The following is a 14,934-nucleotide window of genomic DNA, read 5'->3' on the forward strand; positions in this document are numbered from 1 at the left end:
TTATCTAACCTAAAATTACTAGCTTTAGAAGGGTTCAATATCTTGTTTGGTTGGCATGCGTATCTATGATATGAGAAATACAAAATGGACGGTATGTTTCAGCATCATTTTGTGAGAAGGAATACTTATATGATTTGGCAAAAATTTAAGAAGTTTTTGGGTGAAAAAAGACCTATGTGGATTGTACCGGCGGAAGTGGTGAACCCAAATATGTATTATAGAGGGGAAGATTGGTTAACTTATAAGGAATTATTGAGTGGAGAGAAAGACACCCTCAAGATAAAAGGTAAAGATGAGTTACCATTTGAATATGGTTGGTTACAATATAGGCAAATTAAGGATATATTTGAAACTGACAAAAGAAACGTAGGTTTTAGAATAAAAAATACAGAACTAGAAGAGGTTCTGTTTGGGGAAGAAGCGAAAATGATTTCTAAACTGTATAAAATTCTGCTGACATGGTATACCCAGGATAAGGTGGTTAAAACACAAATCATGAAATGGGAAATAAATTTTAATAAAGATGTTACAATGGAAAGTTGGGAATTTTTGTGGAGAAATACTTTGAAGATATCCACATGTAACAATTTGAAAGAGAATGGATATTAGATGATTTATAGATGGTATTTAACACCAAAAAAATTAGCAAATACAAATAGTAAAATGTCAAATAAATGTTGGAAATGTAGAAAACACGAGGGCTCTTTTTATCATATGTGGTGGACCTGTGAAAAGGCCAAAATGTTTTGGTATAAGATTTATGGAGAAATACTGCTAATTATGAAATGTAATTTACCGAAGAGCCCAGAGATGTTGCTGTTAGGACTGAATATGCAAGAAGTTAACATAAGGGATAGAACTCTGTTATACTATGATTGTTGCAGCAAGAATTTTGTATGCACAATATTGGAAACAAGAAGATATACCAAAAGTTGAGGAGTGGATCCAAAAGCTGTTGTACATGGCAAAAATGGACAAATTGACAAGGAAATTGAGAGAGCAGAATCCAAACGAATTTTTAACTGATTGGAAGAAGCTTAAGGACTATGTGGAAAATAAATGGGATGTGAGAAGACAACTGTGGACTCTAAATAATTACTAAGTGAGATGAACTATGAGAAAGAACATCAACTTTACCTTTGATAAATAGGGACTATAGAGTAACTAGAGATAAGGATAAGAAATTAAGGGGTTTTAGTGCTGTTGGAAGTCAAAAAGGGAAAGGGGGAGGGGGAAGGGAGGGGGGCATATATTATAATTATAAGGGTAAATGATCATGTATTGTGTATTGTGTTGTATGTTAACCCATTCAATAAAATCTTTTTTTAAAAAAACAAAAAGCAAAAAACAAAATGAAGCCAAATTTAGTATTATCTGCTAGATCATGTTCTACACAAAGGATTTCAGAAAATCTAATCCTGGAGAATCACCCAAATTTAAAGTGAGGAGGAGGCTGATATTGAAAGTGTGAGTTTTCTCATTTATGGTTTGCATAAAAGTTGAAAATGCTTCTTGGAGGAGGTTGGGGGGACACTGGCCTAAGAGTGAGTGAATAACTAGATTCAGGTTGAGGGGAAGGAATGAGCAGGAATCAGTCCATTGCTTATTGTATTGGAGACTTGGGTCATTCATTAGCGTCAAATTATGCTGGAAGAAAGCTCCAAAAAAATGGGGGGGGGGGTGGACCTCTGGCTTAATCTCTTTTAGGAAGGGTTCTTCATGATGGATGTGCTGCTCTGCATTTTGTCACGCTAATGACATGACTCACAGTTCTTTGCTATTTAGTATGGCTTACTGCCACCTGTTTTCAGTTTCCTGATGTGGCTTATAGCCATTCAATATTGGCATGATGCAGACTCCATCTTTCGAGTAGTGGTTAAGAGCAGCAGGACTCTAATCTGCAGAACTGGGTTTGATTCCCCACTTCTTCACTTGAAGCCAGCTGGGTGACCCTGGGTCAGTCACACCTCTCTCAGAGATCTCTCAGCTTCACTCATCTCACAGGGTGATTGTCATGAGAATAATAATAATACACTTTGTAAACCACTCTGAGTGTGACATTTAGTTGTTGCAAAGAGTGGTATATAAATCAAATGTTACTATTTTATTATTATATTGCTAGGCTCATGCTGAGACAAAATGAGGGATCAAAATGGGGTCCACATGAGGCCCAGATTCTGGGGGCTACAAAGTTTCCATGGCAGATTGGGGATTCAAACTTCGTTCTCTTAGGTCCTTTTCAGACACTACAACACATCAGCTCCGATAGATCAGGGAACTGGTGAAACCCCTGTCCTTTTGTAAGAGAGGGGATATTAGGCACCCTCTCTGACTATGCTTCCTGCTCTTGCTGGATTTCTTGTGAAAGGCTTTTTTCTGGTAGAGAGACTACAGAGGAGGTAATAGTAAGACAAGCGAACTAATAGACTCAATAAATATGTTTTCATGTGGCAACAGGTTGAAGGACACAGGAACTTGTGATCTGTTAGCTTTCTCTGCAGTCTGGCTAATGGTTGTAAAATACTGGGCCAACAAATATGGTCACATAATGCAAAATGTATGCACTAAACTGTAGCTCTTATGACTGATCACTCAAGTGGCCATAAAGAAAATGAAATACCATATTTTTTTTAAAAAAACTACTTACTCAAAGTTGTCAATCAATGCCAGCTGGGTATAGTCTTTGAATTCTATTTGATTGTGGTTGAAGCTCAGGGAAGCAATGCCGCCGATAAAGAGGTCTCCTGACTGATGATACTGTTGAAGTGCAGAATGTGGATCTTTAATACTGCATTGAACAACATGAGTCTGGCATACCCTGTAAGACAGGAGCAACAACCACATGAAAACCACCATCCTAAGTTTAAATATTCTTTCTAGAAACAGGTTCCACTTTTACAATCTACAACAGAATCCTTTGGAGCAGCCTATCTCTGCTAATAGACCTGGAGCTGTAAGACTAAAATATACACTAATAGAAACCAAATGCATACGTATTTCTAGCACCTAGCCCCAGTTCAGAAAGCAAGGGGCATATTTATGTCATTTCTCATTGATCCATATGAACACTTGAAGTCCATGGGGATTTTGGAAAGCTGATTATAGTTCTTTTGATAACTGAAAGGCAGGATAATGGCAAATGCAAAACTTGTTATTGCCCGTTCAACTAAGAAAAACATTATAATCACATTGGAACAGAAGTTTCCTATTCCAAGTAATAGGAAAATTTGAGTTACCCACAATAAGACAAGGACACCAAACATACAAGACCATGGCCTGAAGCCAGAGAGAAATGAAATCTTTTCATCCATGGGCTGGTCTCTGTGAGTGAAGGGTACAGACAATTGTTCCTGTATTTTGAAAATTGACACATTTTATATCTTGATGTGTGCCAGTGAACAAGGGAGGATTTAGAACAAAATGTTTTATTCCTTTTTTCTTCTGTTTACTTTCTCTGCTGTCTTTATTCCCCCATTCACTTCTCCTCTCTCTTTTTCTCTTTTTGTATAGCATGCTAGTCTGCTCAGAAACATTCCTCAGACTCTCCAATGTGAAAAACTTCTTATCATCAACAATGAATTACAGTTAAAAACCTATTTATTTTCCAATAAAATACAAATGAACATCAAACTGTTACAAAATCCTCAAGTCTTTTGGACAGTCTCCTTTCTTCTTAGCTTATGTACTAAGTGGCCCTGATTTGTGGATACTTAAATCTGGAGATTGGAGCCATGAATGGACAAGTCAGATCTTTGAAAACACCTGAAAAATGCTCCAGGTTTGCAGAAAAATCTGAAATCTAAAACAAAAATACATTGGATGGTTTTTAAAAATCCCAAAATGATGAGCCCTGTAGCTTTAACCAGATGCCCTTAGTTGCTGTTGTTAGGTTTGGTTTCTGTCAGAAAAGGCAGGGATGGGGCAGGGCTCTTTCCGGGGTTGTTTTAGCTTTTGATGGAGGACTCATTGGGGACAGGCTCAGAAGCCGCCACCACACAACTTGATACCACTTGACTTGAATGACACATTCAGGCTTGCTACTGTTCAACAGCAGGCACCTCCCACAAAAGCCAGTGTAGTGTAGTGGTTAGAGTTTCAGAGTAGGATCTGGGAGACCCATATTTGAATTACTACTCTGCTATGGAAGCTCACTGGATAACTTTGATCCAGTCACACACTCTTAACCTAAACTAACTCTCAGAGTTGTTATGAGGGTAATATGGAGGCAAGGAGAATGATGTAAGGTGCTTTGGGTTTTTATTGTGAGAAAAGTAGTATGTAAATGAAGTTAATTAATAAATATAGATAAAGATGGGGAAGATAAAAGGTTTTTTAGCTGATCTGAAGGAGAGAAGGTTCAATGTTCTGGTTCTGACCTTTAAAGCCCTTAGTAGCCTCGGACCAGCATACCTGCAGAACTGCCTCTCACCCTATATATTGCTAGTGTGGCTTTTTTTTAGATTGTTCTATTTTTTAATTTTTCATGTTAACTTTTTATAGCTTAAATAAATAAAATTTATAACCAGGGGACTGCCTATATTCCCCAGAGGGTGCTGCTCTCAGCAGATGATCATCTACTGGTGGTCCATGGCCCCAAGGATGTCCAACTTGCCTTGACCAGGGCCCGGGCCTTTTTGGCCCTGACCCCAACATGGTTGAACTCTCTGTCTGTGACAACTCAAGTCCAGTGGGATTTATTATCATTCTGCTGGGCCTGTAAGATGGAGATGTTCCATCAGGCATTTTGGTGGTTGAGGCAAACAAGTCTCCTCTCCAGGCTCCTACCTGGGAGGGATGGGCTCTTCCGGTTTTTGCTTTTCTTATCTGTTATTTGCCGTTGGCCACCATGGGCCCAAATGACTGTATGAAGGATTCTGCAATGTACTCTGCTGAGAGTGGGTTTTGAAACTGCAATTGTTCTTTTTATGCTACCAGTTTTTAACTCAAGATGGGTAGCCATGTTAGTCTGTCTGTAGCAGTGGAAAAGAGAAAGAGTCCAGTAGCACCTATAAGACTAACAAAATTAGTGGTAGGGTATGAGCTTTCATGAGCCACAGCTCACTTCTTCAGATACCTGAAGAACTGGACTCTTGCTCTTTTCCAGTTTTTAACTGTTTCTCTTTGTATTTTTAAATTGATGTGATCTACTCTGAGCCTGCTTGTGGGGAGAGCAGACTACAAATTTGATTGATTGATTGATTGATTGATTGATTGATTGATTGATTGATTGATTAAAAGAATGTAAGAAAAGAATGTAAGATGAGCATATGGAGGCCTCCAAGAGGAGGGAAAGAAGAAATAGTGTGGGGAAGGGGATGCAGTAGGGTTGCTTAGTGCAAAACTGCTGACTGTTGCAAGCCCCCTAGCAACCATCTGCCACTGGCAGGCATCCCAAGCAAATGGGTGAACACATTCTGCGCCCTGCCATGCTGATGTCTCTTTCAGAAGTGATATCACTTGTGGAGCATAAGCACGTATGCACTTTGCACCAGGGCCAAAAATATAATGTGATATTGCAGTGGAAGTGGATTGTGGAAGTGCACGGGCATGGGATACAAAGGAAAGTGCACACACACCCTCACCTCCCAATCTCCTGTCAACCCTAGGATACAGGGAAAAGTGAAGTACCCCCCACAAGTCCTTGCCGGATCCCTGTCACACAACTGGGCCCAGCACAGGCAGCATCACACAGCTGGGTATAGGAGAGAGCTGCTGTGGGGGGGAGGGGGAAAGGTAAAGTCAGGGGGTTAGATAAAGGAGGGAAAGAAAGAAGCAAGCAGGAAAAGGGGGAGATGCTATGAGGGAATAGGAAAGGGAAAGAGGACAAGGAAAGGAGAAAATGAGATAACCTGCACAAATCCTTGTGGGCCCCCCACTTGTGTATGTCCTCGTTTGTGGGAGTACAAAAGAAGGACTTAGTGGAAGGATAAATTCTACTATTGTGAGTTCTTCAGTAGTGTCTGCCAGGCTCTCTAATCGAAAAGACGTTACCCAAATAGGTACCCATGCAGAGGCTATAACGTGCTAACATATCCTTTTATCACAAATGTGTGTCCTGGTTAATTAACTTTGGAATCCCCTGTCTATGTACACCAGGCCGGTCCCAGTTTGGGGAATCAGTTTAAAAGAATGAGGAGAAAAACAGCTGTTAAATAAGAAAAAAATTTATTCCTCTTAGCAAGATACAGAATAAAAAGTGGAAAGGCAAAATCAGCAAAACAAAACAGTAAAACAGCTACATGCAATAAATCAGTGAAAACATTTACATACACCTATTTGTCTATGGGTTCCTGCCCATTAGGAAGAGGGGGGCGGGAGAAGTCATACGAGCCTGATCCTGAAGGACAACAAATGGACAAGAGTACAGTCCAGAAGTAGATCATAAAGTGCAGGTCAGAGGAACTAAAAAAAAGAAGCAGAAGTAGCAAGCCTAGGTGCTTAATTACATTAGGAAGAGTTGAAATGAAATTCCTGTGCTTGGTTATTGTCTCAGTGACCCAGGTCATTAATCATGACCAGAATGGCCCTTAATTTAATCCCTCCAAGAAGACAATTTGCAAACAGAGAATGCTCTAGAAGATCTAACTCTGACATCACCAGGTATGCACTCTTTAATCACATTGGATGTTTTAATTTAGGTTCTGCTGACATTCTGAGAATGACTTGCACAAAAAAATGGGGTGTGCTCTTTTGGCATAGGTGATTCAGCATGTCTGGACATTGATGTGGCACTATTTTCCCTTTCTCTTCTATCTGACCCCCCTTCTCTTTTAGGGGACTTTGTTCTCTCTCTCCTCCTGGTCTTGTAAATAGCAAGAGGTTTTGTAGAGCTCTCCTGTTCAGCCTTGCAAGAGGCACCCCCATACTCCCTTATCCCCACCAGCCACTTCAAAAAGGGAATAGTGTTACTTCGATTCTATGTTTCTTTTGCTACTACAAGAATGCAAGTGAATGGGAATTAGCTGCAATAAAATTAAGTTTTATCTGTTTGCGATATACTGGCTTGGAGACTGTTTCATCACATGTTATTCCACATTTTCCTACCTATGCAAATCTGCGATAACTAATTTTCCCCATATTTTCATGTGTGAGGAGTTCACATGCATCAAATAGTCCACATCTTCTTCATGTGCTGATTTCTGGACCTTAGACAGACTTCAGATGTTCCATTTCCTTCTATACTTAAGGAGATCAGAATATCCTCAGATTTCTGTTATCTGCAATGGGTTTGAATTATCAGAATGTCTCTTTCTGACTGAGGGCCAAGCTACAAGTGACGAATGGCACTTGAACAGCAAGTGAATTTCTCCCTGTTCACTTGCCTCCACTCAATCCACTTTTTTTAATAAAAAAAATCCACTGACACCTTTTAGACTAGCAACATTTCTTTCATATGAGTTTTTGTGAGTCACACCTTATTTCCTCAGTTGTGTGGTGGGAAACCAAACTGGGAATTCTATTTAAAGGGACACCAGAGAGGAGGGGATAAAATATAGGGGTGGGTGTGAATTCCATCCTGAATCAAGTGTAAATTTCTGTGAAAATGGCTAGAATGGGATAAGCAGTTACAAAAAGGCACTCCCGGAGCGCGCCTGCGCGCTTACCCGGGTGCCTCCATTTGCGCGCATGCACGGAGGGAGAGGCGACGGCTTTCCCGGGCATCCGGGTGCTTGGCTGGGGCGGGGCTTGTAGCCGTTATAGGCACACCCCGCCTTTTCCCTCCGTGCAGTGCTTGGCAAGCTCGTTGGGAGGAGGACGCACGGCCGCGACTTGCTCTTTGGGCTGCGTCGGGCCCGCTCTCCTCGGCCAGCAGCAGCTCCGCTTTGCTGCTTCGGCTTGCCTCGGCCGACGGGAGTCGGCGCGGTTTGGTCTGGGCTGGGATCTTCCTCGGGCGGCGGCCTCGTTGCTGGAGGCTTCGTCCCGGGGTTTGGCGTTCCGGGCGGGGGCTTCCCGTCAGTCGAGCCTCGCGTGGAGCCTTTTAGCGGCGGCGCGGCTTTCTGCCGGCCTGGCTGCTGGGGTTCCCGCCTCCGCGCCGCGTGTTTTCCCTGTCCTGCTGGAATAGTCGGGCCTTTTCTTTGGGGGGGGAAGGGGTGGTAGCGGGTTTCCATCCCGCTCTGGAAGGGGCATTCCTTTTTCTGGGGTGTTTGTCCCCTTTTTTCCCCCAAGCTTGGGATCGGCTCAACTGCCGGGTGGTGATAACCCCCCCCCGCTTTGGGACAGCTAGTTGGGTAGGGGTTAAGAGCGCAGGACTCTAAGCTTGAGTGCTGGGGTTGATTTCCCCCTCATTCACTTGAAGCTAGCGGGGTGCCTTGGGTCAGTCACAGCTCTGTCAGAGCTCTCTCAGCCCACCCACCTCACAGTGTTTACGGGTTGGTGGTGGGTTCCAGGCAGGGTTTAGGCTTCAGGGCATTTCCTGGTTCTGGTGGCTTTGACTTGGGTTCAGTGGGGGCTGCGTTTCGTCAGCAGCCCATTTGGGGACCTAGGGGCAATTGATTTGGTTGGGGTCCTTGGCCACTCCTAGACCATGCCTCCTAAAAAGGGAGTGGGTAATAGCAAGGGCAAGCAGCCCGCCAGGCGCCCTATTGCCAAGCGACCATTGCCGGTGTCTTCCTCGGATGAGGAAGATGTAGAGTCGGCTAGGCAGGAGATTTTGGCAAAATTGGCCGCTCTGGAATCCGCCAGAGGTGGCTCTTCCAGGCATGCGGTTGGGAGTAGGGCTGGCAGGGCTTCGAAGAGAGTTTCACAGGCCACTTTTCAGCGGGAGGTCCTCACCCGTCTCTCTGCTTTGGAAGGTCCAACAGGTGCCGGCGCTGGTGGCGGAATGGATCGGCAGGAGGACCTGGAGGCTGCTGGGAGTGCTGCCCAAGTGGAGGAAGAGGTTGCTGAAGTGGCAGAGATTCCTCAGATCGCGGTTGCAGTGGATCAGCCCGAGCAGGAGGGTAGGTCTCCTGCACCACTTACGCCACATTCTTGGCCCTGGGGGCCAGTTGTCCCAGCTGCCAACCCGGCTAATTGGGGATCACAGTTTGCGCACGCCCCTATTGCCGGGTCGGCTGTTTGGCCTGGGCACTCTTTCCAGCCGCAGTCGGTTGGCGGGGGGCAATGGCAGTCTTGGGGTCAGCAGGTTCCCCCAGTTCAGCAGGGATTTGTGCCCTCTGGCTCTACTCCGGGCACGTCTTCTGCCTCGGCTAGTGCTGGTTTTGGTGTGCAACCCTTTGCGCAATCCCAGGGCCTCTGGCCGCCTTATCAAGTCGCCCCTTACTATCAACCTACTCCGTTGGGGGTTTTGCCCTACAGGGCTACCCCGTTTGGGGATGCGGCGCTCCCATTGGGAGATCATCTGACCCCAGCCACCAGGGACAAGATACTCCGTGGCGAGTTTGTCGATGTCTTTACCCTTCTTTTCCGGGAGCTGGAAAAGAAGGATAAGGAGGACATGGACGATCGCGACAAGGAGAGGCTTAAAAGGCGCAAGGTGGATCGTACCTGGTCCAATTGGCTGCCCGGCATGCTGATTTATGCTGGGGTTATTGCCCGGGCTCAACCCCAGCGGGCGGCTCCCTTGTTTCAATATATTGATATTGTTTACAGGGGATATACGGACTTCGTCGGTGCTGCTTGGATGCAGTACGACGAAGAGTTCCGGATGCGCGCAGCTGCCGACCCCACTTTACCTTGGGACCGGATCCATCAGCAGCTATGGTTGCAGTTGATGGCTCCAGCCAAGCCCAATCTGGGCGATAGGGCTGATAGCGGGCATTTGTTGCACAAGCTTAGCACCCCTTCTGGTACCCGCGCCTCAGCGGGGCAGTCGGTTCAGCCCCGACTGCTTTGTTGGGACTTTGCATATCAGGGTGTGTGTTCCAGGAAGGGGTGTGGGTTTAAGCACGAGTGCCCAAGGTGCAGGGGTTCCCACCCCTTTTCTGCCTGCCCTCGCCCCAAGCCTCGGGGCGGAGGTAAGCGCCCTGGGGGCGGGACAAGTCAGCCAGCTGTTGACAAGGGGTCCTACCCCCATAAATCTGAAGGCACTGGCTAGGGTCTTGCGGGGATACCCCGACCGTGCCTCCGCCCAGTACCTGTTAGATGGTTTTACGCACGATTTTCGTATTCCCTTCCAGGGCCCTCGGGCCCCCTTCATGTCGTCAAATTTGCGTTCAGTGAACGGCTTGGAGGAAGTTGTTCGACTTAAAATTTCCAAGGAATGTGCTGACGGGCGGGTTTTAGGCCCCTTTGCAGCTCCCCCGGTACCTAACTTGAGGGTGTCCCCTCTTGGGGTTGTGCCTAAGAAGGCACCTGGTGAGTATCGATTGATACATCACCTGTCCTTTCCCAGGGGGGACTCCGTTAACGATGCCATTCCAGAGCATCTGTGTACTGTTCGGTACACGTCTTTTGACGAGGCTGTTAGGATGGTGAAGCGCAATGGGCTGGGTGCGGAGATGGCTAAATGTGACATTAAGTCTGCATTTCGCCTTCTTCCTGTTCACCCGGGGGACTTCGAGCTGTTAGGTTTTTCTTTCGATGGCCAATTTTATATGGATAGGGCGCTCCCTATGGGGTGTTCTGTTTCCTGCGCGGCCTTCGAGAAATTTAGCTCATTCTTGGAATGGGCCTTGGGTCAGAGGCAGCAATGCCATGACTCCGCCCACTACCTTGATGATTTTATTTTTTGTGGCCCCCAGGGAACGGGCCAATGCGCCCGGTTGCTGGCGGGCTTCATGGCCTTGGCGGATGAGCTTGGAGTCCCCCTGGCCCATGAAAAGACGGAGGGTCCAGCCCAGGTCCTTACGTACCTGGGGATCGAGATTGATACTGTCTCGCAGACTTTGCGTCTGCCATTTGTCAAGGTGGCTGATTTGCGGATGCGCCTTGCGGCGCTTCTGGGCAAACGGAAGGCTTCCCTCCGCGAGCTGCAGCAGGTTGTAGGTCACCTGAACTTCGCATGTAAGGCGGTGGCGCCAGGACGGGCCTTTCTGAGGCGCCTGTGCGACGCCATGTCGGGGCTACGTCTGCCCCACCATAGGGTTCGGCTGTCGCTGGGGGTCAGGGAAGACCTTAAGGTTTGGGAGGACTTTCTCTCGTCCTTTAATGGAGTTCTGATGTGGCGGGAAGAGCTGTTGTTAGAGGCAGAATTACGGGTGGCATCGGATGCCGCCGGGGCTACAGGCTTCGGTGTCTTTTTCCGTGGTCACTGGTGCGCTGAATCCTGGCCGGCAGCTTGGCACAATCAGGGCATCACCAAGGATTTAACGTTTTTGGAATTTTTTCCAATCTTGGTGGCACTCTGGTTGTGGGGGGATGAACTGGCAAACCGTGTTGTCCACTTTTGGTGTGATAACATGGCTGTGGTTCATGTTATCAATTCCCTCTCGGCCAGGTCGCCTAGGGTCATGCGACTGGTCAGGCCATTCACGCTCCGTTGCCTTCAGCTCAACATCCTGTTTAGGGCACGACATGTTCCCGGTATTGATAATGGCGTGGCGGACGCTCTGTCTCGCCAGCAGATGGAGCGGTTTCGTCAGCTGGCCCCCGAGGCCGATCCCATGCCATCCCTGATGCCTCTGGAACTGTGGAGTCTTGGAGGGACGAAGTGCACAGAGCCATCCGTTTAGCCATCGCCCCTAGAACAAGAAGGTCGTATGATCGCGCTGTGCGGCAGTTTGGGGGTTTCCGACTGGAGGCTGGTTTGGAGCAGATTTGGCCCATTCCAGCTGAGCATCTTATGCAGTTTTGCATCAATAGGAAGTTGAGCGGCCTTTCTGTGAAGTCCATTAGAGGGCTTCTGGCTGCCCTGGCCTTTGATAGCAAGGCGCGGGGATTTCAGGAGGTGACTGGGGACTTTAGGTTGCGCAAGATGCTGGAGGGTTGGTCTCGGGAGGTAGGTTCCCAGCCTGACGCCAGGCAGCCTATTTCTCCTTCCATCCTTAAGGGGTTAGGTGACACCTGGCAGTCGGTATGCTCTTCTGACTATGAAGCGGCGCTTTTCCATGCTGCTGCGCTCACGGCCTTCTTTGGGGCCCTCAGAATTGGGGAGTTGGTGGCCAAGTCCCGTACGGACTCATCACAGCGTGCGCTGTTGGTGGGAGATGTGCAGTTTGCAGGGGATGCAGTTTCACTTCGGCTCAGACGGTCCAAAACCGACCAACATTGCAAGGGGTCTGTGGTTCGGCTTGGATCCTGTGTTGACGCAGAGTTATGCCCGGTACGAGGGTTGCGCTTGTATCTGGAGAAGCGCGGGTCTGACGATGGTCTCTTATTTCGCCATCTGGATGCGTCCCCATTGACTCGGTACCAATTCTGGGCGGTTACCGAAAAGGCCTTGGGTAAGCTTGGTCTTGTGGGTTTCAAGTTCTGTACCCATTCGTTTCGGATAGGGGCGGCCTCTACAGCTGCTGCGATGGGCTACCCAGAAGCAGCCATTCGCAGAGTTGGGCGGTGGCGGTCGGCAGCGTACCGGGGGTATGTCCGTCCTCTGCCGGCCCCGTTATGATTTGTGGCTGATTGTGTTTTTTCTTCTTCAGGTGCTGTGGTTCGCTTTGGGAGGTGTCGGATCCTCATCTGCGGGCACAGCATGATCTTCTGGGCCGCCCATCAGGCTAAGAGGACGCATTTGGGGTCCCAGCTTGGCCTCAGTCGATGGGCGCAAATTGAGTGGCAGGGCCGTCGGGGCCTGCGGTGGCCGGGCCTGTTGCCTCTCTTGTTTGGGGGACGGTGTGCACCTCCCCCGCATTTCTTAGTGATACATTTAGGTGGGAATGATTTAGGTTGGGTCAAAGGTAAGGCCCTTACGCTGCAGGCACAGGCCGATTTAGAGTTTATTGGGCAGCGTTGGCCCGGGGTCCTGATAATGTGGTCAGCCATCCTCCCACGTCGTGTGTGGAGGGAGGCTTTGGATCACGAAGGGGTCGAACGGGCTAGGCGGAAGGCCAATAAGGCTATGTTTAAGGCTTTGGGTGCAGGGCTGGGGGTCTATTTGCCCCATCCCCAGATTAGGGACACGTATGCTGACCTTTACCGGGGAGATGGTGTCCATCTGTCCTTTAAGGGCAATGAGATCTTTTTGAATGACTTGCGGCAAGGGTTGTGGTTAGCCCTGCAGGAGATGTGGGGCGTTAGGGCCTAAGCAGAGGCTTGGCCCTAACGGTGGCAGGTTAGCCGGGGTAGGCAGAGCGGGCTGGTGAGCACCCGGTGGCACATCCCCATTGGTGGGGAATGGGGGTCTGTCTCGGATCGGCTGGCGGGCTTTACGGCTGCCAGCTGAGAGGGCAGACTGCCCTGGGACCCCCTGGAAAAGGCCTTCCCTCGGGCTTTACGGCTGGGGTGTATGGCGCTTTGAAGGGGGGAACCATTCGCCTGGCCGGCTGGGTTACAGCCATGCATTGCAGGGCTCGCGCCTAGGGCAGGGGGTTGCTCGCCCATGCAGTATCAGGAGCTGGTCAGTGTGACCTTCTCGCTCGAACTGTACCGCTAGTTACACCCTTGCCGTTACTAGTTCCTAGTTTAAATTAGATTTGTTTGGTCAATAAATGGCCCTGTTTCACCCAAGCCTTGTGTCCGTCTCTTCTTTCCGAATATGGGGGCAAATAGATATGCACAGTGATAAAGGCATCTCAGATTCCTACACACACACACGTAGCAATTTTGGTTTGAGGGGGAAAGTATTTATAGATAGTTTCAGGTGGGTAGCCATGTTAGTCTGTAGTAGAAGAGCCTGATTCTGGCTTGGATTTAAGAATTATACTGGCCATTGCTAAGTTTTTTGCACAAGTAATTAAATTTCAAGGATTTTTAAGACTGGCAAATGTAAGTTTATTTTAAAATTACCTGTTTGTTCTAGTAGTATTTAGTGTGACATTCCCCAAGCCCTGTTGGCCAGATGAGCAGTATCATTAAAGTAAATTATTACTTCTCAACAGAGTTTCTTTTATTCTACTTAGCTGAATTCCAAATGAGCCAAGGCTTTGGAATGACATTAAATAAAGGTTCAGAAACACTCATCTAAAGCCAGATTTTTGGGGTGAGGGTGAATTTTCATCAAGGATGGCGTCTTGAATATAGAACATAAATGAATATAACTTTGTATAAAATAATTAGAGGTACTCTTTTCACATTTTTTAGTGTAAAAAAAAATTCACCCACTGATGAAGGAAACAGAATTTGATTCAGAAGTTCCATTCCAATACTATTCATATGTTCACCCTACGCTTCCTCGATCAGCTCAGAACAGCATACCTGTTTCTTCTTTTCTCCATAAGAACCTAAGAACAGCCCTGCTGGATCAGACCAGTAGTCCATCTAGTCCAGTATCCTATCTCGTACGGTGGCCAACCAGCTATGAGGGAAGGCCAGCAACAGGGCAGAGAGGCAAAGGCATACACCCAGCACTGGTATTCAGAGGTGTACAGTCTCTGAATGTGAAAGTTCCCTTTAATCACCATTTTCACTGTCATAACAAGTTAGGCTGAGACAGTATGATTGCCATAAGGTCACCGGGTCAGTGTAACGACTGAATTAGGATTTGAACATGAATCTCGTCTGTGCTAATCCACACTTGACTCTTAGGGTGAAGCTACAAGTGACGAATGACACTTGAACGGCAAGTGTATTTCTCCCTGTTCACTTGCACTCCACTCAATCCACTTGCTGTTCAAGTGTCATTTGTCACTTGTAGCTTGGCCCTTAGTGATAGCTGTAGCTCATTAAATTAAAACTTTCCTGGCTGGATGAGATTTCTCCAGTCAATGGAGTATTGTTCATAAGAACTATTTTTCATGAATGTTCTTATTAATAATTTTCCTATTAATAAACTGCAATGTTGATAACTTCATTTATTTGGAAACATAACCTTCTGCCAATTAACACAGTGTTTGACACAGAGAGATCCCTGTCTTTCGGTGCTACACCTCTGAAGATGCCAGTCACAGCTGCTGGTGA

At 47.1% G+C, this 14,934-nt stretch overlaps 2 protein-coding genes across 2 annotated transcripts in view; one reads left to right on the forward strand and one right to left on the reverse strand.

Annotated features, from left to right (window-relative positions):
• Positions 1-8,108, reverse strand: part of LOC129339493 (vomeronasal type-2 receptor 26-like) — a 35,809-nt gene extending 27,701 nt beyond the window's left edge. Inside the window, exons 1-2 of the mRNA XM_054994072.1 lie at positions 7,762-8,108; positions 2,648-2,788 (exon numbers count right to left, since the gene is read on the reverse strand). Coding sequence (XP_054850047.1) covers positions 2,648-2,788; positions 7,762-8,108 — 488 coding nt within the window. The remainder of the gene's footprint in view (positions 1-2,647; positions 2,789-7,761) is intronic.
• Positions 8,109-8,821: 713 nt separating this feature from the next.
• Positions 8,822-13,566, forward strand: LOC129339494 (uncharacterized). The gene is made up of 2 exons (XM_054994073.1): positions 8,822-8,939; positions 12,522-13,566. The coding sequence occupies exons 1-2, from the start codon at positions 8,822-8,824 to the stop codon at positions 13,121-13,123; spliced, it is 720 nt and encodes a 239-aa protein (XP_054850048.1). The 3' UTR covers positions 13,124-13,566.
• The last annotated feature ends 1,368 nt before the right edge of the window (positions 13,567-14,934 follow it).

This window comes from Eublepharis macularius, chromosome 12 (assembly GCF_028583425.1).
Source record: "Eublepharis macularius isolate TG4126 chromosome 12, MPM_Emac_v1.0, whole genome shotgun sequence".
Lineage (NCBI taxonomy): Eukaryota > Metazoa > Chordata > Lepidosauria > Squamata > Eublepharidae > Eublepharis > Eublepharis macularius.

Coding starts and splice junctions, on each gene's coding strand:
- LOC129339494 (XM_054994073.1), top strand. CDS start 8,822: ATGGATCGGCAGGAGGACCTGGAGGCTGCTGGGAGTGCTGCCCAAGTG. Junction 8,940..12,521: donor GGATCAGCCCGAGCAGGAGG/GTAGGTCTCCTG, acceptor TTTCTTCTTCAG/GTGCTGTGGTTCGCTTTGGG.